This window comes from Hemitrygon akajei, chromosome 16 (genome assembly GCF_048418815.1).
Source record: "Hemitrygon akajei chromosome 16, sHemAka1.3, whole genome shotgun sequence".
In the NCBI taxonomy this organism is placed as follows: Eukaryota; Metazoa; Chordata; class Chondrichthyes; order Myliobatiformes; family Dasyatidae; genus Hemitrygon; species Hemitrygon akajei.
Genome location: NC_133139.1, coordinates 33,382,563 through 33,406,370, shown reverse-complemented (window position 1 = coordinate 33,406,370; position 23,808 = coordinate 33,382,563). Strand labels below are relative to the sequence as shown.

Sequence of the window (23,808 nt, the reverse complement as noted above, 5' to 3'; positions counted from 1 at the left end):
GCACTGCCTGAGTCTGTGGTGGCGGTAGATACACTAGTGAAGTTTAAGAGACTACTAGACAGGTATATGGAGGAATTTAAGGTGGAGGGATATATGGGAGGTGGGGTTTAAGGGTTGGCAAAACATTGTGGGCCAAAGGGCCTGTACTGTGCTGTAATGTTCTATGTAACCTCTTCCCCCTCAGATTTCTGAATGGGCAATGAACCCATGAACACTACCTCAGCATCTCTTCCCTCTCTTTTTGCACTATTTATTTTTATATATATTTACTGTAATTTACAGTTATGTGTTGCAATGTACTGTTGCTGCATACCAACAAATTCCATGACTTGTCTGTAATATTGAATCTGATTCTGAAATTAGAACTCATTGACAATGTAACAGTAATACAGTTAAAGAAAAACAAGTAAATGCATTGTTTGAAATCCTGATGATCCAGCACACAGAGAATCTGGCACACAGAGACCTGCTTGATAAGCTGCCTTGAAGCTCATTGCTTCTGTTTCTCACTCTCCATTAGAACATGTTATTCTACCATATAACATCATTTTTAAACATTCAATTACAATTGGCTTTGTCATTTTAAAAAAGTCAGTTAAGATTGGCTTTGTCATGGTTTCCCGTCTGACCAATTTTATTGAATTCTTTGAGGAGGTACATCGATGAGGCAGAGTAGTAGATGTGATTTACGTGGCCTTTAGTAAAACATTTAAGGTCTCACATGGAAGATTGATTCAAAGGATTAGGATAATTTGAACCAGGAAAAGTGGCATACTAGAGCCAAAGTTGGCAGCAATAAGGTGACAGTGGAGTTTTTGTGATTGGATACTTTGACAGGTGACGTCCTTCAAGGATCAGTGCTATTATTTAACAAATAACCTTTATTATTTGTAATATGTGAATGGCTTGGATAGGGGAGGCAAGATCAGCAAGTTCATGGATGCCACATGACGTGAAATTATAAATTTTGGGAATATTATCATAGGGTCTTGAGATATATTAAGAAAAAGAGTCCTTGGAGTAAATGTCCAGAGCTTCTTTAAGATAGCAATGCAGGTAGACAATGTAATTAGGAACACATACAGGATATTGACCTTTATTAGAACACTGAATATAGAAGTCGGTAGGTTATACTCCAACTTGATAAAATCTCAGCTGGAATGTTACATGCATTTTTCATCATCCACACTATAATGTGGATATCATTGTGCCAGAGAAGGTGCAGAGATGTTTCACAGGATGCAGCAGTTCAATTATGAGAAGATACTGGAGAAGCTAGGTCTTTTTTTTCCCTGGAGCAGAAGAAGTTAAGAGAGGACATATTCAAGGTATATAAGATTTATGAGGGGTATAGATGGTCTAGACTGTAGGAATCTAGACACTCATTCTCCCCACATTGTGGGTCAATAAAACTGGAGGACATAGGTTTAGGCTAAGAAGAGAGGAGATGGAGATAGAGACTCTGAAAGGGACCTTTTTATTTACTCAGGTGAGTAGCTGGAATGCTCTGCCTGAGAAAATGGTTGAAACTGGGTCACTGACAGCCTTTTAAGTGTCTCAATGAACACTTGAATCACATGGTCATAGCCCTCTATACCCAGGTGCTGGGAGATAAGGCTAATACAGAGGGATACAAAGATGAGTTAGGCCAAATAGCCCACCTCCATGCTATATGATTCTAAGAAATAAGCTATATCTCTATTTCTATCGGAATAAGGTAGCACGTATGATGTAGTATGGATCACTGAATCATGGCTGAAAGAAGATTATAGCTGGGAGTTTAATGTCCAAGGACACGCATTGTATCAAAAGGACAGGCAGGAAGGCAGAGGGAGGTGGTGTTACTCTATTGGTTAAAAAATGAAATCAAATCATTAGAAATAGGTGACATAGGGTTGGAAGGTGTTGAATCATTGTGAACAGAGGTAAAGAACTACAAAGGTATAAAGACAACGGGAGATAAAAAACGTATGCCAGAAGGGCAATGTTACAATAGTCATGGGGGACTTCAATATGCAGATAGATTGGGGAAATCAGGTTGGTGCTGGATTCCAAGAGGGGGAGTTTCTAGAATGCCTACGAGATGGCTTTCTAGAGCAGCTCGTGGTTGAGCCCACTAGTGCATCAGCTATTCTGGATTGGGTTCTGTGCAATGAGACCTTAAAGTAAAAGAACCCTTAGGGGAAAGCAATCATTGTGTGGTTTGGAGCCGCCACCAAGCAGGATAGAACCAGACTACAGCGCACAGTGAGGACTGCCGAGCGCATCATTGGAGCCTCCCTGCCCTCTATTGTGGACCTGTACTCTTCCAGGTTGAAGAAGAGGGCGGGGAACATCATAGAGGACTCCTCCCATCCTGCACATGGACTGTTTGATCTGCTTCCGTCTGGTAGGCGCTTCAGATCCCTCCAGACTAAGACTAATAGGCATTAGAGAAGTTTTTTCCCTACTGCGGTCACTTTGCTGAACAGTTAACTGCCGGTTAACTGTCGGCTAACTATTACTTGGATTGCACTACCTGTATGTATAATCTATATTTTCATTTATATTTATCATTATTATTGTTATGAGCAGAGAGACAACATCTGCCGGAAGTAAATTCCTTGTATGTGCATAGGTACTTGGCGATTAAAGTCTGATTCTGATTCTGATGCTGGACCCAAGCTTGCTGGATTAATGGAAGCTTACTGCGAACATTTCAGACCCTGCCACTGGTCTAAAATCTCACTTTAAGTCCATGTTGTTTCAAATGATAAACAACTACCTAATGTTAAAAGAACATGGGTGAACTAATCAAGGACAAGAGCACAGTCAATGCTCATTGGAGGGAACACTCTGAAAACCTCTTCTCCTGTGAATGTCCTTTATTTCATCCCACACCAGCACATTCATGCCAACCTATTGTCCCTTCTGCCTGACAAGTAGGCAAAAGTCATTTCCCAACTATTTCAAAAGGCCTTGTCTGACTATGGTATTATAAGAAACATACTGGCATGGATAGAAGTTTGGCTAACTGGCAAGAGGCAAAGAACAGGAGCAAATGGTGCCTTTTCTAGTTGCCTCTGGTGACTAGTGGTGTTTTACAGGGGTCAGTGTTGGGACTGCTTCTTTTCACATTATATGTGAATGATCTGGATGACAGAATTGATGTCTTTGTGGCCAAGTTTGCAAACAATATGAAGACCGGTGGAGTGATGCCTATCCCACGTGAAATATAGTGTAGTAAGTGTATGGCCATGCACTTTGGTAGAAGACATAGACTATTTTCTAAATGAGGAGAAAATTCAGACATCAGCAAAGGGACTTGGGAGTCCTTGTGCATGATTCTGTAAAGGTTAACTTGCAGGTGTTTTGGTGGTAAGGAAGGCAAATGCAATGTTAGAATTTATTTCTAGAGGATTAGAAAATCGAAGCAAGAATGTAATGCTGAAGCTCTATAAGGCATTGGTCAAACCGCACTTTTCGTATTGTGAGTACTTTTTGGCCTCTTATATAAGAAAGGATGTGCTGGTATTGGATAGAATCTATAGGAATGATCCTGGGAATGAAACAGTTAATGCAAAAGGAGCATTTGATGGCTCTGGGCCTGTACTTGCTGGAGTTTAGAAGAATTGGGGGGGGGGGGTGGATTTCATTGAAACCTATCAAATATTGAAAGGCCCAGACAGAGTGGGCTTGGAGGAGATGTTTCCTATGGTGGATATGTCTAGGACCAGAAGGCACAGCCTCAGAATAGGATGTTCCTTTAAAAGAAAGATGAGGAATTTCTTTATCCTGAGGGTGGTGGAATCCAAGTCAGTTCGGATGAGCAACAACATCTCCTCCACAATCTCCATCAGCACAAGTACACTACAAGGCTGTGTGCAATACCCCCTGCTCTAATCACATTACACTATTGACCCTGCGGCAAAGCATAGCTCCTGGCTTTACTGAAGTTTGTTGATGACACCACTATCATTGGCCAATTCAAAGGTGGTGACAAATCAGCATATAGGAGAGAGATTTAAAATCTAGCCGAGTGGTGCCACAACAACAACAACCTCTTACTCAATGTCAACAAGACCAAGGAGCTGATTATTGATTTCAGGAAGGAGGGAGCCAGAGGTCTATGAGCCAGTCCTCATTGGGGGATCCGAGGTGGAGGGGGTCAGCAACATCAAATTTCTAAGTGTTACCATTTCAAAGGACCTGCCTGGGCCCAGCACGTAAGTGTATTACAAGGAAAGCACAGCAGTGCCACTGCTTCCTTAAAAGTTTGCAAAGATTCATCATGACATTTAAAACTTTGACAAACTTGTATAGATATGTGGAGGGGAGTATATTCACTGTCTGTGTCAAAGCCCAGTATGGAAACACTAATGCCCTTGAACGGTGTTTCCATACCAGACTGTGACAGTGCCCTTGAATGTTTCTATGTAACACGATAAAGCTCTCCCCACCACTGAGCACATCTACACAGAGCATTGTTGCAAGAAAGCAGCATCCATTATCAGGGATCCCTACCACTCAGATCATGTTCTCTTTCTACTGCTGCCATCAGGAAGGTGGTTCAGGAGCCTCAAGACTCACACCACCAGGTTTGGGAACAGTTATTACCCCTCAACAACCATCAGGCTCTTGAACCAGAAGGGATAACTTCATTCATCCATTCACTGAATTGTTCCCACAACCTATGTACTCACTTTTAAGGACTCCTCATCTCAAGTTCTCAATATTTATTACTTATTTATTTACAATTATTATTTCCTTTTTTTCTTTTGTATTTGCACAGTTTGTCATCTTTTACACACCAGTTGTCCACCCTGTTGGGTGTGGCCTTTCACTGATTCTATTACTGTTATTGGATTTACTAGGTACATCAAGAAAACAAATCTCAGGTGACATATGTACTTTGATGATACATTGACTTTGAACTTTGCATTCATTGCCACAGACTGTGGAGGCCGAGTCATTGGATATACTTAAAGTGGAGGTTGATAGGTTCTTGATTAATAAAGTCATGCAAGGCTAGGTGGAAAAGGCAAGAGAATGGGGTCAAGAGGGATACTGAATCAGCCATGACAGAATGGCCGAGCAGAATCAATGAGCCAAATGACCTAATTCTACTCCTATGTCATATGGCCTCAGGAGCATAAAGTATCCCTGCTGAAGGTCAAAGATTTTGTAGATTTGTGCCAGAAACTCTTCACTATTTGCCTGTATGTTCAAGGAGACAGACCTGACTCATAACTCTAGAAGGGCCTACCTGCTGTCTGCCACAGCAAAAGTCATGACCAGCATCTAACTCAACTCCACACAGAAACTGAAGAACTACTCCCAACATCCATGTTGATTCTGTCCATCTAAAAGCACAAAAGACTGTTTCACCACACTATTCAGAAATCTGCATGGAATGGAATTGATCATTATACACAGTCTTCACTAAAGCCTTTGATTTCTCAACCGGTAAGTATTGTGGAGCACTCTTCTCAAGTTCAGCCGCCAATAGATGCTCTCTGTCATTTATTTGCTTAATAGTGTCATGCACTGCATGATCCTAACCAACACGTCTAAGCAAAGCCAATCTCAATGGGCAAGTGTCGAACAGCTACGTACATTATTGCCCTGATACTTTTTAAATCTTTCTCACCATAATGCTGCAGCTTACCTCTCATCAAGTGGAATTAGTCTTTAGAATCATCAAAATGCTAAACCACCGCAATGCATAATGGCTCATGGGAGTCAGAGATATCTAGGTGACTCTGTTTTAAGGTAACTACACTGACTACACACCTGAACCAAGGTAATTTGAATTTAAGGAGCTACTACAGATGACAATGATGATGTTTCAATACACTCACAGCCTAAACTCCAAACCATCAAAGACTTCTCATTCACCAAAGCACACAGAGTGGACCTTCAACTAAACAACACCAAGACTTTGGCCCTTTGCTAGCCTGCCCCCAAAAAACACCATCTTGCTTTAACAATAAAGATTCACAGCAAGATCCTCATGTCTTGGTTTTAGGAGCAAACGCTTAGGGAGGCAAACCCCAATTCACCATCACCTTTCATGTATCAGCAGTCTTTCATCAACTATGAGAACATGTTCCAGAGCAAAACCTCAAATTTGACACAAAACCCATGGCCTACCTAAAGCAGCATTGATCTGTACCCATATGCTTTTAAGATGCAAACTGTCTACAGCAAATGGTTCAGAGCAATGGAAAGATACCACCAGTGCTGTTTTCAGAAAATCTTCCATATTCACTGGAAGGATAAGCGGACCAATATTAGTGTCCTTCCCAAGTCATCATCCCCATCAGTGAGTCTCTAGTAACATTTATCGTTCCTTTCTGTGCCTTGTGCTGCATTGGGCGGCAATCTTTCCCTTTCTTTAACATTTAAATTGCTTAACCCCCCCATGACCTGCACTGGGATCATAGCCAATCCTCTACCATCCATGTACCTATCCAAACTTCTTTTAAACATTAAAATCAAGCTGCATGCACCACCTGCACTGGCAACTTGTTCCACACTCTCATCACCCTCTGAATGAAGAAGTTTCCCTTCATGTTCCCCTTAAACCTTTCGCCTTTCACCCTTAGCCCATGGCTTCTAGTTGCAGTTCCATCCAATCTCAGTGGAAAAAAGCTTGCATTTATCATATCCATACCCCTCATAATTTTGAATTCCCCTATCAAATCTCCCCTCAGACATCTACATTCTAAGGAATGACATCCTAACCTATTCAATCTTTCCTTATAACTCAGGTCCTCCAGTCCCAGCAACATGCTTGTAGATTTTCTCTGTACTCTTTCAACCTTACTTACATCTTTCCTGTAGGTCAGTGATCAAAACTGCAGACAATACTCCAAATTAGGCCTCACCAGTGTCTTACACAACTTCAACATTATATCCCATCTCCTGTACTTAATACTTGGATTTATGAAAGCCAATGAGCCAAAAGCTTTCTTTACAACCCTATCTAGCTGTGCCACCAATTCCAATGAACTATGGACTCATATTCCCAGATCCCTTTGTTCTACCACACTCTTCAATGCCGTACCAGTCACTGTGTAAGATTTACCAATTGGTCCTATCAAAGTGTAACATTTCATGCTTGTCTGCATTAAAATTTCATCTGCCATTTTTCAACCCATTTTTCCAGCTGGTCCAGATCCTGATGCAAGTTCTTTCATGTGAAGAGGTGACCACATGTGTATCTGCATATTCAAGTATGTACTCAAAACCCTCAAGGAAATATAATATTTCTACTGATGCCTGGGAATCTGGATGCTTTCCTGATTAAAGTTGAGTAGATGATTGGTGATGTGAATCTAAAGATCTTGCACTGGGAGCGCAGAAAACCCAACATTCATGGTGAAAGGGTCACACTATTTCAAAGCTCTGCACCCAATTAGGGATCCCCTGCACTTAGCAGAATCTTTGATTCTTACATTGGCCTCATCAATCACCTCAGAATCTATAAAATCAGAATCATTCTTGATCCGGAGGGAGGGCCAAAGATGCAAAAAAGAACAATAGAAGTTACTCCATCATAAATTTGCAGATATTAAACACTTGTGTCAATAGAAGGTTGAGTAACTAGCAGAAGACAGTTGGCATAAAACCAGGCTAGTAAACTGCAACTAGTTGAATGCTACAGGGTACAATGCTAGGGCCTCAGGTATTTACAATCGATGAGGGTACTGAGTGACAGCCATATTTGATGAGGATGCAATGACAGCTAAGGGAGGACACAAAGTTTGCAAAACTGTCATAAACACATACTTAGCAAATGGAGTGATTAAACAGGTTACACATATTTGTTAGAGGCTAGAAGATTGAGCAGTGACCTATAGAGTGATTGACAGTAGATAATGAGAATATGTTTCCACTCTTGGGGAATCTAGAACTAGGACACGGTTTCAGAGTAAGGTGTTACCGATTCATGATTGCAATGATGAGGAACTTGTATCAGAGGGCCACAAACCTATGGAATGTGTTGATCTAGAAAGGTGTGGAGATAGACATTGAGTACATTCACTTCCGAGACAGACTTGTGGACATTGAAAGTGTTTACACATAGAATGAAATAAGATGTGAGACTTAAGGATATATAAAGGTATCTTGTATTCCTATTTCATAATGTAGGCAAATTATGAAGACTTGGCAGAGACATCTTGGTCTATTGTTTTGGGACCGTTCCCTATAATAAAGCTGAACCAAGAGTATTCAAGGGCTGCTGGCCATTCCTGGAGGCCAACACCTGAGAGATTTGAGCTTAAATGTTGTTCTATGGTCAGAAGTTCCATGAACAGAAAAACAATGGAAAAATTCTTAACCAGGTTACCTATTAAAAATGGCTTAAACATGACTTCTGCGCAACTGAATTTCTGGTTTGTGATGATCATATTTTGTCCATCTGGAAGCACATATTCTTCTTTTATTCCATCTGGATTATTCTTGAAGTTCTGCAGCTCTGCTTCAAAGTCTAGTGCAACATAGCAAAATTTTTCCTTGATATTTCTGATAATATCTAACCCAGCTGGGGAAAAAAAGAAAATCACACAAAATAAGAAAATTTGAAAAGCAAACCCTCTATGGGCTTTATATATCTCAAAATCAACGAGACACATCTGGAGGTGGGATTGGGAATTCCTCTGCGACTCAATCTTCCTTTAGGCAGTAGCTAAGTAAATTTGGAATTAATTCCCAAAACCTTAATTGTATTCATACTTTGTGTGAACATTGAAATACAATATTTTATTGTTCATTAGTTTTAAGCAAACTGTCTTCTTGAATCACAGATGTCCATGCTTAAAGTACTTTCCCAGTGTTTGCAGTTCTAGCATTTTGATCAAGTGATGCTTAAGGAATGATGACTGTAAACCCAAATTAGTGTGTTGCCTGTGATAGTGCTGCAAGTAAGTTTTTTTTGCACCTGTGTATACATATACGGTACTTGTGGTGCATAGGACAATAAACTTGACTTTGACTCGCTGCGGAGCTTTAGGCGAGCGACAGTGTTTTATGATTACCGCCAAATCTGATACAAAGGAAGATGATTACTATTGTTGAATAATAGTCATGACAGCTTCAAGACATTGCCCTTAGGAACTCCTGCAACATTGTCTACTTCAGTCAACAACTTTCTTTCTGTCACAAGGCTAGAAATAGGGATGTTCATTAATGATTACACAGTACTCAATTCTGTTTGCAATTCTGCAAAGAGAAGAACAACTTCATGCCTCCATGCAACGTTTAGATCAAACAAGGCAATAGTCATCCACAGCAAGGGAGGGTCTAACCACCTATTCATCGGTCTTGAGTTATCATTGACAACGTCAGGTTGGAGACGGAGTAACACCCTGACAATGGACTTGCCACTTGCCACCCAAAGCCTTTTCAGCATCCACAAGACACAAGTCAGGAGAGTAATAGAACACTTTTTTGATGAGCACAGATCCAATAAAATAGAAGCAATCTAACCCAATTTAGCACCTCATACAACGTAAATATTCATTTCCTCTACTCCTGGCGCATTGTGGTTGTAATGTGAACCATCAAAATAATGTTACAATGACTCAACTAGACGATTTGTACAACGCCTCCCCAAGTTTCCACCATCAAGAAGATCAAGTCAGCTGGTTCACAGAAACATTACCACGTTTTCTCCAAGTTGCACAACAAATTGACTTATTCCTTTATCATCACGAGTACCAAATCCTGAAACACATCACTCTGCAGCACTATCAGGGCACCTTTGTCAGAAAGACTGCAGTGATTCAAATAATTGGCTCACCAACACTTTCTCAGGCCATCAGGATCCTACATCCCAAAAAAAAACAAATAAAAAGAACTTACCTCTTTCCAATGCACCACTGTAGTTTGCCTTTTTAATTCTAATGTTTATATCAGTTTAATTACAGGTATTTCTGTAGCCTCCCTAAATTTACTTTCTCATCCATCATTCTATTGTCAATAAATCTGAGTACAATATTTCTATATTTCCATATGAAATAGGAACCTCTGACAGTCTATCCCAGCTGAGATTGCAATGCGATTCCCAAGTTAATTTTCCTTGTAATCTATTCTCCCAACATTCCCATCAACATTTTACTGCCTCGTTATACACTGGGGACCATCTAGATTAGCCAATTAACCTACGTCTTTGGGATGTGAAAGGAAATCATAGCACCCAGACAAAACTCACACGGTTGCACAGGAACAAACAAACTTCACAGAGACAGAATCAGAGATCAGGAGTGAAACAGGATCACTGACACTGAAACACTGGCTCTACTAACTGCCCAGATAAACCAATTCCTTCATCTAAATTAATAACATAGAATATGTATTATTGTGACTCCAACATTAGTCCCAGTGGAACCCCTGTAGTTACACCTTATCCACCTGAATTTTATCCGTTTATCTGTTCTCTCAGCTTTCCATTAATTTACTGATCCTCTGTCTCTGTTAGTTATCACCTCAAAGCTCTGAATCCTTACATTGAGCAGTAGCTTTGTACCATTTACAAATGCAGATGCACCACACCCACTGATTTTCCCATTATCCTTTCTGCTAATTGAATCTGCAATGCAGTGTGCTTAAGTAATTACCCCCAACTTCCTTTGTATGAACCATGTTAGTACAGTATTTTCTAAATAGCTTTCTCCTACTCCTACTCCTACACAAACTAACGGAGATGGGAGTAGACTCTCACATGGTGGATTGGATAGTGGACTACTTGACAGATAGACCTCAGTATGTGCGGTTGGGAGACTGTAGGTCTGACACGGTGGTCAGCAGCACAGGAGCGCCGCAGGGAACCGTACTCTCTCTGGTCCTGTTCACCCTGTACACATCAGACTTCCAATATAACTCGGAGTCCTGCCATGTGCAGAAGTTCGCTGATGACACGGCCATAGTGGGGTGTGTCAGGAATGGACAGGAGGAGGAGTATAGGAAACTGATACAGGACTTTGTGATATGATGCAACTCAAACTACCTGCGTCTCAATATCACCAAGACCAAGGAGATGGTGGTGGACTTTAGGAGATCTAGGCCTCATATGGAGCCAGTAATCATTAATGGAAAATGTGTGGAGCAAGTTAAGACCTACAAGTATCTGGGAGTACAGTTAGACGAGAAGCTAGACTGGACTGCCAACACAGATGCCTTGTGCAGGAAGGCACAGAGTCGACTGTACTTCCTTAGAAGGTTGGCGTCATTCAATGTCTGTAGTGAGATGCTGAAGACGTTCTATAGGTCAGTTGTGGAGAGCGCCCTCTTCTTTGTGGTGGCGTGTTGGGGAGGAAGCATTAAGAAGAGGGACGCCTCACGTCTTAATAAGCTGGTAAGGAAGGCGGGCTCTGTCGTGGGCAAAGTACTGGAGAGTTTAACATCGGTAGCTGAGCGAAGGGCGCTGAGTAGGCTACGGTCAATTATGGAAAACTCTGAACATCCTCTACATAGCACTATCCAGAGACAGAGAAGCAGTTTCAGCGACAGGTTACTATCGATGCAATGCTCCTCTGACAGGATGAAGAGGTCAATACTCCCCAATGCCATTAGGCTTTACAATTCAACTGCCAGGACTTAAGAACTTTTTAAAAGCTATTATTAATGCTGTCTGAGATAGTGATTTAGATGCATATCATATTTTTTTAACTGAGTTAAGTATTGTATGTTATTAGTTTTTGCTACAACAAGTGTATGGGACATTGGAAAAAAAAGTTGAATTTCCCCATGGGGATGAATAAAGTATCTATCTATCTATCTACTTACTCCAGTATTTCTCAAAAGCAGATGATGGACAATATGGCCCATAGTTGCCTGCTTTCTACATTTCTTTCCATTTGTGGCTTTCATATTCACTGGGAGCTTTCCCACTTGTGACAAATTTTGGATGAACGCAACCAATATACCTACCATTTGCACAGCACTTCTCTAAAAATTCTCAGGGATATAGATAGTCAGATCCAGGAGATCTGTTATTCAGCAGTCCCATTAGTTTGCCTTATACATTTTGGTTAATCATAGTAATTGATTTAAACTCCTCTCATCCTTTTGATCTCTAGTTACATGCCTCATCGTAATTTATTTCCCCTCTGAGAATATGAAAGAGTGTCGAGCTAGCAACTCGGCCTCATAGAAACAAGAATAGCTTGCTATGGAAACACCGTCATGACGGTGCCCCGATAACTCCACAGCCGAGTTAAGGGCTATTTTTCTTCTTCTGAGAATATGAAAGGGGGAACAGAGTTAATATTACAGATCAACCTGTTCAGGTCATTAACCCTAATTTTTCCTCTTCACAGATCTGTTGAGTGTTTCTGGTATTTTCTGTTTTATTTCTGGATTCCAGTTCTAACAGTTTTAGGAAAGCTCAAAATTCAACTGAAAAACTGTATAATGTCAGCCACTGAGGTCTCAGTCTGCAAATAGCAGATTGTAAGGAGGGAGGAAGCCTTACATTTAGAAGAAAATTAAAGCCAAACACAAAAATTGGGCCTTTTGGATTGTTTATTTACAAGAATAATCTTGTTTTATGTAATACAAGAAACTCCAATTAAAATTAAACAAGCTATCCTGTACCAAATTAATATCTTCAGCTAAACCAATATTTATCTTCACAAACAAGAGAAAATCTGCAGATGCTGGAAATCCATGCAACACGCACAAAATGCTGGAGGAACTCAGCAGGTTAGGCAGCATCTATGGAAAACAGTTCAGTCAACGTTTCGGCCCAAAACATCGACTGTATTTTTTTTTTCCATAGATGCTGTCTGACCTGCTGAGTTCCTCCAGCATTTTGTGTTTGTTGCAATATTTCTCTTAACCATTTGTTTTTTTATAAAGGAAACAAAACAATTAATTAAATATCATGAGAATATGACCTATTATTATTGCCCCATTGTGGATGTAGATGTGTGATTGTACCTGACAGAGGATCACACCCGCCAATACACAAGGATGAAGTTTTATGTGTAAGAAATAAATTGTGGTACGGTCACATACAGCATTATCCAATGTTGTTACATGATGCTATGTTGCTTTTACCTTTGGACGTGAAGGACCAGCTATTGTTTTCGGCCAGGGATCTCATCATGTACTCTGTCAGGTCCTCTCCTCCCAGGTACACGCGCTTAGTGAGGTTATTCAAGGCACCTCCTTCAAGAACAGGAACCACATGTGTCACAGATGATCCTGCAATCAGAAAGAAGGGAAATCTGTATGTTCTGTGAAATAATTGTTTTATTTATCATAAGAAACAGAACATAAAATTGTACAGCTCAGTATAGGCCATTCAGCCCATGATGTTGAGCTGATCCTTCAACCTACATAAGATCAATCTAACCCTTCCCTCCTTGTTTCTTTCATCAGTGTGCCTAGCTAAGAGTCTCTAATGTATCTGCCTCTACCTCCAACCATGTCAGAGCATTTCACGCACCTACAACCCTGTGTGAAAAACCAGCCTCTGGCATTTTCCCCTATACTTTCCTCCAAACAACTTAAAAGTTATGGCCCCTTGTACGAGCCCTGAGAAACGGTCTCTGGCTGCCCACTTGATCTACCTGTACACCTCTATCAGGTCACCTCTCAACCTCCTCTCCAAAAGCCCTATAGGTGGGTCAATATACCACCTAACCCCAAAAACATTGCAAAAAAAAAAACGTTTTATGATTGTTTATTGTACTATTTGATGTGGAGAACAACATATCAAAAGTTGGACAATTTTGATACAGGGGAAAATCTCCAAAAATGACATCAAAAGACAAGGTGGCCACCAGCAGAAAAACGTCAAAAATCTGACTGTAACCATTAAACTGCAAGTTTTTTAAACCTGGTGTTTTAACGAATGCACTTTTTACCAATGTTTTTCAAATAACAGTAGTTCCTGGAATGAAAGTTGTATTTGTACTGACATCATGATGTCATCAATGATGCAATCAAGGGACAACTCTGGTAATAAGTACTGACGTCATGACACATAACATGCTACCTAGGCTTGTCAGACACTGTCTTGTTCATCATCTTCTTCTATCACTGGCTCATTTGTCGTATTTTCACAGTTGCCATCTTGGCAACGCCCACATGCACTGGTGCATTCCAGCCCACGCTTTCTGCAAGTACACTTTAGCATGCTGCAGCCTCCTGAACAGTTGCAGTGAATCATCTGAATGAGTACCTCTGGAGCAGGCCTTTTGTCTGTCATCACTGGAACGGGTTGTTCCCCTTCTAACCTCCATCCCCACTGAGACGGCTCCATTTCATCAGTACAGCCCATCCATTCCATAACCCGGTAGTAAGTCCGCAGGGAGTGAAATTTACAGGCCGAGGTGGTTGGTGGCAGTCTTTCAGGCGTGACGAAAGTCTTAGCTCTCGCAACTTTCTTGCAGAACATATTGTATCTGATAGATGCCAGGGAGTCGTTCTGATTTCAATTGAACAATGCCACCATTGCCCTACAGCCATTGGTTTCTACAACATCCTGCTTTGCTTTGGTGCACAGAATGCTTTCGAACAGTCCCTGATTCCCTTTTCTTTCTTGATGATTCTTTGGAACCCCGACTTCTTTCTGATCCCAAATACTCTGGACGTTCAGTCGCATCCGGTAAAGGCATGGCAAAACTATAAATCATTACAAGCTGCTTCTCCGAGTATCTGCTTAAGGACCTTGATATTACAGGCATTTGATTTTGCCTTTTCTGAGTGGAAATAGAGTTCAGTGCAGTTTGTTACCACTACATGGTAGAGCAAGAGTACGAGGAGATCTGTGTCTTCTCCAACAAGGGTGGTAGATTTGAAAGCAGACATTGTGATGGCTGCTTTTGTGATCTCAATGTCGACATCTCTTTCAGCTTGAATCACTTTGCAGCCTCTCTGTCGCAAACGTTCTATGATGGGCTGGATAATTACCTGCTTGTTTGCCTCATTCAACAAGAAGTCCTCCTTTTTTCCCAACAAATTTGTCGCCCCTGTAATGTTCACCTTGTTCACATTCAAATTTCCACTTCGATGCTGATGTGTACTATCCTTTATGCTTGGCCCAACCCCATAACCATCAAACACTACAGTGGCTCTGGCATAGTGTTTGACAGTGAATGGGGCGTAGTCATCTGCAATTGAACTGTAGGTGCACCCCTCCGTCCATCTTAAGCGGTGCAGAAGTGATCTGTCACTGGTACCGTCTGTGTGACAGCATCGTCCAATTTGGAGGTGACATAGTTCTTTATCGCTTCTGACAGTTGTGGCTTATACGGCTGGAGATGTTCTTTACTTCAAACAAAGACATCGGATATGGACAGAGTTCATAGTTCATCACTTTGTATAGCCGGAGATCACCTGTCTGTGATACAACTAGGAACCTCTGGAATAACAACCCTGGATCTATGATACGGTCTTCAGCAACTTTGACACTGGATGCTAGTGTCCTGACCTTCGAACTCCTTTTGTGCGAATACAAGAAAACAGAGTGTCCGTCCATCTTCCTAACTACGTCATTTCCTATTGCGAACAGGTCACGTACATTGACATCCTCATTTACATAAACCCCTGTGATGATGTTCTGCAATGATTTATCATCCGAAAATGGCATGAAACAGTCCAGTTTTGGTGCGACTTTTTCAAGGTCAGCCTCATCTCCACTCACTCTGGAGGTGGACAACTCCTTATGTTGTTCACCTGTTGTGTAACTATTCGCGGTCAGTTCTTACATGGCAAGGTTGTAAGAGGATGACACAGTGGAAGACATAGTCCAAACTGCTCTCTGGTGCTCTGACATCTCACTTCCTCGTGCTAGGCCCCCTTGGCTTTTTAGTGAGCATACTAGTGTCTGTTCTATCACAAGATCAGAGCCAAGGCCAGCCCGGTATTGGCTGCTGCGTCTGATTACATGGAACCCAGACTGGAACTTCTGATGAACCTCAGGGTTGTCATCCTCCAATGCGTGCATCTTCTGGAGATAAAGGCAAGCCAATTTCAGATAATTCGGATGGCCAGCGGCCGCGAATATTGGCAAGCAAGCTGAGATGGCACTGAGATGCATCTTCTATGACCCCATTCGATTGGCTGCAGCGTGCCCTAGCAATCCCTACCGTGCGCTGGTAGTTGACCCACAGTGTGACGTCATGAAATAATAGTTCATAGTTCTGGCGATAAAACACACCCTGCGGGTATTCCCATACACATCTTATACCACAATTATGGCACTATCATTGTTAAAAACAGTGAAATATAGCAAAATAAGGCAGGTACGGGTCCGATTCTTTTCATTGGCAGCCATTTTTTTTAGCGTCAGATTTTTTTTTACTTCCCGTGCTCTATTTCTGTCCAACTTTTGATATGTTGTTCAGTATGTCTGAAAGTACAAGAAATTACCATAAAAGTTTTTTTGCAATTTTTTTGGGGTAGTGGTATTTTGGTGCTATGTTGACAGCATTACTAGCACACTCAACCAATTCTCATAAGATATGCTTTTTAATTTAGACAATATCCTGGTAAATCTCCTCTGTCCATTCTCTAAAGCTTCCATATCCTTTCTATAATGAAAGCAAAACTGAACACGAGAATGAACATAAAACTCCAAGTGTGATCTAACCAGAGTTTTATAGAGCAGCAATATTATCTCACAGCTCTTGAATGCCAACACACCATACATCATCTTAATTTTATTTAACATCGGCACATTGCGTTTTTTTTAAACAAAATTTTCCTTCAAAGATGCAGAACACATTTCAGCTTTGCACAGATGGTTTATGGACTAAGTGTGAATCTTGGAAACTAATCAAATCAGTAACAATAAAGTTAAATCTGATCTTTCCAGTCACTCTTCTTTCTGATCAGTTTAAATTCACAACTCCAAAAGATTATGGGCACAGTTACACCATTCACTGAAGCTAGCAGCACATGATTGTAAAACCAAAGTTATAGAAATGTTGGGTTACAGAACAGTTAGGTTGCTTAGTGAGAAGATGCTACCGGAATCAATGACAGTTCCTGTAACTTTGCCAGTAGAGTATAATGCCAGCACCGCCTGGATTCCCAGAAGAAGAGATGGAACTTGGAATGCTTCAAAAAGAATCTGTTTTAGATAAACACAAATACAACTGGTTGTTAGTTTTAACCCTGGTTAAAATTAACTCAAAGTAACTGCAATGTTTTAAATATGATGGCTAAAGTGTTTCACTTTTAGTGTGAAGAGTTAATCAGCTCCAAAGCACCACTCTGAGAGTGATGAGATTGTCTGCATTACATTACAATCTAGGTAAAGATTTTAGAGAAAGAGGGACAAATGTAGGAATAGACAGTCGCCTTGAACTAGTGTTGCGCACTGTCTCGCATAAATATTTTAACACTGGATGCAGGAACAGGAAATTCCTAACTTACAAATAACAGGATGGAGATGCAACAGGTTGTGAGGATGAGTGTAGGAACTTAAAAGGAGTTAAACAACATGGATATAATAAAAACCAATTAAGTCTCTAGCAAGTTATTCCAGTTTGATTTTTTTTAAACTGTCAATAAAAGATCATAGAAGAAGAAAATGATTTGTGTCTTGTTTATCAATCACTTTAAACTCTAATCATAGGTTGAGCCACCTTGCACTACAATTGACATTTTTTTATTCTAATTTGTTTTTAGTACACATGTTTACATTTTTTCTTGTGAATGCTGCTTATATACTACAAGTCTTTTTTTTCATTTCACCTGTGCATACTTTAACAGATGCAAGAAGTAATCAAAGTGGGGTTGGAAGTAAAAAGTAAAAAGGTAGTTGTGCTGTTGTACATAGCCTTGGTTTAAGTGCATTTGAAATGTGGTGAGATTGCATCTCAACCCTTCTGTGTGGCACTGGTCTACATACCCAAAGGATGTTCACCGGATTGATTCCTGGAATGGGGCAATTTATCCTCAAGAGCAATATGGGGCTTGAAACAACAGACACAAGGGTGAAGTGCCCAGGCTGGGGTATCTAAAATCAAGGGTCACAGTTACAATATAAGGAGATAGCTATTCTGTCTGATTTGAGGATTTTTTTTTTCACCCATAAAGTCTTTTGAGTTCTCCACTCAAAAGGGCTGTGTGGGGTTATCCAACACACAGACTGATAAATTGATATTAAGGGAACCAGGGGAAATGGAGTCAGCACGAGTTGAAAAATCAGCCATGATTGGCACGGTAGTGTAGAGGTTAGTACAATGCTTTATAGTACAGACCACCTGGGTTCAATTCCTGCTGCTGCTTGTAAGGAGTTTGTACGTTCTCCCCATGACCGTGTGGGTTTCCTCTGGGTGCTCTGGTTCCCTCTCACAGTCCATAGACATACCGGTTGGTAGGTTAATGTATAAATTGTCCCATCATTAGGCTAGGATTAAATCGGGGGATTGTTGGGCAGCGTGGCTCAAAGGGCCGGAAGGGCCCATTCTGAGTTGTTTCACAACAAAGAAGTAAAACCTTATTGAATGGGGGAGCAAGTGTGGGAACAATAATGGCCTATTATTGTGTCTACTTCTAATGTTCTTGTACTATGTTCTGTTTTAGTGTTGAACCTTAGAGGTCTGAGCATACTTAGAGCACTGATTCACCGAAGTGATAGGAGAACTTAAATTATGAAAACAGACTGCATGTTCTCCTACTTCAAATATATTTAGAGGGAGATTCTAATGAGGTTGTTATATTTTAAATGTTAAGTAAACAAACCCTTCTGTTAATTGTAAATTGAACAGATTCCAGATTTAGAGGATATAAATGGTCTGAAATGAAGAAGTGATTTTCAGACAGAAAAAATTAGAAATCTTATATTTACTTTCCCAAAAGAATTTAGGTGTTGAGTTAATCAATCAAAGGATTTATGACAGATCAATCAATCTGTATTAGTTTGTGGTGCCAAAGGTTAGGACACTAAAGGCATGTAAATGAAGTAATAATCAGCTATAATCTAACTGAAGGGCAGAATGTCTCACTCTGTATCTGTTGTCCAAGGGTGGTGCTTGACAGGAGCTTAAAGGGAAAGTCTGATGGAAAATGAGTAAAAGATACTTTATTATGTACCAGTTTATTGCACAGAGCTAAATTTCATAAATTTTATTTAAATTGTCTTCTGGATTATATTCTATTCATTGGAACCTAATTTCACTACTCATGTGTGTTTAAGTTCTTTACTAAGTACTAAAGAAGAAAGCTTTTCTGGATTGTATCTCCTTATAGGTCTGAGGGGAAAGGAATAGCCTGTACATTCACTACATCAGCATTCATATCAAGTTTTTAAGGATCTATTTCAAAAGCTTTAGAGATGACATGCTTTTACCCAGCACATCTCAAAGGTTGTGGGTTTGTTACCTCGACTGTTTTCTCCCTGTTCCTTTGCGGATTGTTTGTTGGTTCCGTCATAACAATTGGGTGTTCTTGGACATCAATACGCAGTTCGTTTTCAAACGTGTGCTTCCAGAGTGCTTCCATTTCTGTCCAATGTGTAATCAGTCCATGCTGAATTGGATACTTCAAACACAGTCAAACATTTGAACAGACATTCACCACCAGCAATAGTATACAATCCCCTAAAGCAACAGGCCAGCACTTCAATTGATCGTACTTCACTAGTGAATTTAATATTTTTGATAAACTTTTAACTTTACATGTTGAGAATTATAGGAGGTGAATAGTGAAGCCTCATCATTTTCATCCTCCAACCATTACTGCCTCATTCCCATAGATTAAGCTTTATTGAAATGTTACAGTTTGGGAAATTCTCACTTGGCACAAGTCTACACAAACCATTTGCACAGCGATTCAGACAACACATTGTGTAAATGTTTTTTCACCTCATCACTAGATCTCGCACCAAGGGCTTAGGGCCTGTATCCTCTGGCAGTTTAGCCCCTGCTAATGGAAATAGTTTCTCTATATTTGAACTAGCAAGGTTTTGTAAACCTACTTTGTTCTGAGAATCATAACCACTTCTCTTGGTTACCTTGGTAACTAAAATTTCACACCCCTGAAATTATATTAAACTTTTTCTATACTGCCCCTTGGGCCTTTATGTCCTTCTTAAGGTTGTGTCCAGAATCAAACATACAAGGACACAGGGAAATAGGAGCAGGAGTAGGCCACTCAGCGCTTCAAGCTTGCTCCACCATTCAGTATGGTCATGGATGATCAAAACTGATGGACTTCTCTGTGCCAGTGTTTAATCTTTCACATAGTCCATCTCCACTTTAAATATCTAATGATCTGGCTCCACCACTTCCAGGAGCAGAGAACTGGAGAGGTTCACACTCTCTGAGAGAAATTTCTATGCATCTCAACTTTAAATAACTGGGGCCTTATTTTGTATCCATATCCCCTTGTTCAAGAACTTGCACTCATGGAAAAAAAAGTCAACAACTACCTTGACATGCCCTCTTAATATCATGTGTTGTATGTTTAAATAAGATCATCCCCCATTCATCTAAACCCCAATTATCAAGTCAAGTCAACTTTTATTGTCATTTTGACCATTACTGCTCGTATAGTGCATAGTAAAAATGAGACAACGTTTTTCAGGACCATGGTGTTACATGACACAGTACAAAAAACTAGACTGAACTACGTAATAAAAAAAACAACACAGAGAAAGCTACACTAGACCTTTCCTGGTAGGACAAATTTCTCATCACAATAATTAGCCTTTAAACAGCCTCCAGTGCTTTTATATCATTTTATAGTTCAGATGGTCAAAACTTGGTGCAGTATTCCACATGAGGCCCTGCACAATGGTAACAAAACCTCCCTTTTCTTAAACTCCAATCCCTTTGAAATAAAGGCCAATATGTCCTTTGCCTTGTTAACTACTGTACATGGTGATTCTTTGCCTTTAAATTTAGTGATTCATACATTATAACTCTGAGAGCCCTTGGAACTTCAATCAGTGGGACTCTCCATGTAGATAATAATCTGGCTTTTGATTTCTCTTACTGAAGTACATGTCCTCACCCTTCACATATTAAACTCTATTTATCAGGTTTCCTCCCCAATTGTTCAGTATATATTTCATTGCAGAGACATAATGTGCTTATTAGAATGTGGCCTTCAACCTAGTATATCATCGACAACCCTGGAAACCTTGCATTTTGTTCCCTTCTCTGCGTCATTAGTGTAAATTATAAATAATTGCAGGCCAAAGACTGATCCCTGGGGTACTCCACAAGTTATAGCCCTCCAGCCTGAAAAGGACCCATTTATATTAACTCTCCCCTTTCTATCCCTGCTAACACACTTTCTCCATTGTCTTTGGATCTTAGTTTATGCACCAGCCTCTTATGCGGCACTTTGACAAATTTCTTTTGGAAATCTAAATACATTACATCCACTATCAACTTCCCCATTACATCTTCAAAGAATTCAAGCTATTTTGTCATGCATGATTTATATTTCATTAAACCTAATGAAATTAGGCTTAATTATAGTTTTCCTAAATGATTAGTTAATTGTTCTTTGATTGTTGATTCTAACCCCTTGCCAGATTTTAAAGTAACTGGCCTAAATTTTCTTTCCTTTTGTCTCCTTCCCTTCTCGAATAAGGGACTCGCATTTGTTGTCTAATCTTCCGGAACATATTCAAATTTAGTGAACTGAAAATGTTCAGCCAATGGCTCCACTATCTCTGCAGTCACAGCCTTTGAAACTCTTCTGTGCATGCCATCAGGTCCCAGTGATTTGTCCACCAAGTTTCTCTAATACTTTATCCCTTACGATTGGAATTTTTAAATGTTCATCCCAGTTTGAAGGCTGTTGCAAAAAAAAATCATTGTTTATATATCTATCAGTTCTTTGTTTCCATGTAATTAGTTCACCAGGATTCTCATCTAGAAATCCTTCACACCAATCTTAGCCACCTTCTTCCTATTTACATATCCACAGAAACTCATTGTTTTTTTATATACTATATGCATCTCCTCTCAAAAAAAGTGATTTCCCCCTTTCTTAAGAGCTTTTTTTTAGCGTTTTGCTGCTGGATCCTAAACTTCCCAGGCCTTGTCACTTTGTTTGACCTACTGTAATTTTCAATATAACATTATATCTGACTTCCTTTGCTAACCATAAATAGTATCTCTTTCTCATTGAATTCCCCCTTTCTAATTGGGACAAGTTCCTTCTGAGTGTTTTGACCAGCTGTTTGACTATCTGACACTGTTCATCCACTGACACATCTCTTATTTTCCCATTTCTTCATCATACCAATTTAATTGACCTTATTCAAGTTGGAAGCAGTAGTTTTGGTCTGTAATGTTCATCTTCAAACCGCATCTGGATTCTATCATATTGTGGTGACTACCTCGAGGGGTGGCGAACCTATGGCTCACCTGTACAAGGAGGCATGCACAAAAATTTTGTTGGCATGCAGGGTGCAGTGCCACTGCTCAATTCTTTAAACCCCATCACGATGATTATTTTTATTGCCAAATGCAACAACAAATGATTTTTTACAAACTGAGAGAAGTGAGATGTTTCCTGTGAAAACATCTCACACCAGCTTGGCACCAGCTAGATGGTTGTGAGAATACGTAACATTGGATGATACATTTTGAAAACCCTCACAAACTTATCAGTATTTGGATAGTAAATGGTTGAGCCAGTTGGCATTGGCTTAGCTCTGCTTATATTTTTTCTTCTGTTGTTTGTGATTGAAAACTGGATATTCAGTGATATTAACAGTAAGTACTGTATGTAGTTCAATGCCTCCACAAATATTCATGCAAGTTGTTTTCAGTGATGAACTTGGTCAAATCTAATTATGGGAGATTAAACTAGTGTTTAGCTCTCAAAACAACCAAATACAAGCTGGATTGACAAGCTGATACTTGTCATCATTATTGCAGCAACAAAAGTCTCACTGAGTTGAAAAACTAATAAAAAAATTTTTTTAAAAAGTCTCACTGAGAGTAAAGTGTGTTTATTTTCATTCCCTTGATCTTTTATGAATATGCACAAGAACTTATAACACCACATTCACAATTCTTATGTTATACATGAGGTACAATAACAATACCATTTATAAAATGTTGTTATTTTTCAAATGTCTTTAAAAGATTACTATTAATAATTTTGAACAGATTTGCTAAATCGCTTCATTTATTTCAATCTGTCTCTGTTATAATTCTAGTAATAGTAAAATGATGAATGCATTTAATAACCAACTGGGCTCATCCTTTTTCCTTAAAAAAAGTCCATAATTAATGTTACTAATTCATTAATCAATGATAATCTCTGCTCAAAATTACCACAACATGCATGATAATATTTATTTAGAAAATCATCACCAAGTTGAGCTTGCCCTTTCAAAAAGGTTCACCACCCCTGTCCTGGGGATCTTTTATCACAAGATTGTTTATTACTGCTTCCTACTGTTCATCACCCATTCAAAATAGCCAATCCCTGAGTAGATTCTGTATCTGTTCTAGGAAGCAATCTCTGATGGATTCCACACTGTAGACTGTGTAGACTAACACTGAAAAACTAATGAAAGTAATCTGTATTTTCATACAAAAGTTTTCCACTTACAATCAAGTGAAGAATGCTGCGTTTTCTTTGAGCTTCATCTCCAACGTAAGTGTCTCTTCCTGATGATCCAAAAACATTCATTGATGTGTTCTTTGGCTTTCCAACCACACTTGGGAAAACGAAAGCTGGAGACTGATTTCCTGAGAGTCCAGCTTTTATCAGTCCACTGCCATTATCGATTACAACTGGGGGACAGAGGTCACTGGGCAAACTGGAACAGTTGGTCACCCTAGAAAATGAACTGTCTGGCAAGGAATTTGGATGATAAGGTAAATATGA

At 39.8% G+C, this 23,808-nt stretch overlaps 1 protein-coding gene across 2 annotated transcripts in view; it reads right to left on the bottom strand.

Annotated features, from left to right (window-relative positions):
* LOC140739952 (uncharacterized) overlaps nt 1–23,808 on the bottom strand; it is a 29,852-nt gene that overhangs the window by 3,880 nt on the left and 2,164 nt on the right. The window contains exons 3-7 of one of the 2 annotated variants that reach the window (XM_073068657.1): nt 23,530–23,774; nt 19,330–19,488; nt 16,969–17,071; nt 13,048–13,194; nt 8,336–8,530 (exon numbers count right to left, since the gene is read on the bottom strand). In XM_073068657.1, coding sequence (XP_072924758.1) covers nt 8,336–8,530; nt 13,048–13,194; nt 16,969–17,071; nt 19,330–19,488; nt 23,530–23,774 — 849 coding nt within the window. The remainder of the gene's footprint in view (nt 1–8,335; nt 8,531–13,047; nt 13,195–16,968; nt 17,072–19,329; nt 19,489–23,529; nt 23,775–23,808) is intronic. The other variant, XM_073068658.1, reaches the window with a different exon arrangement.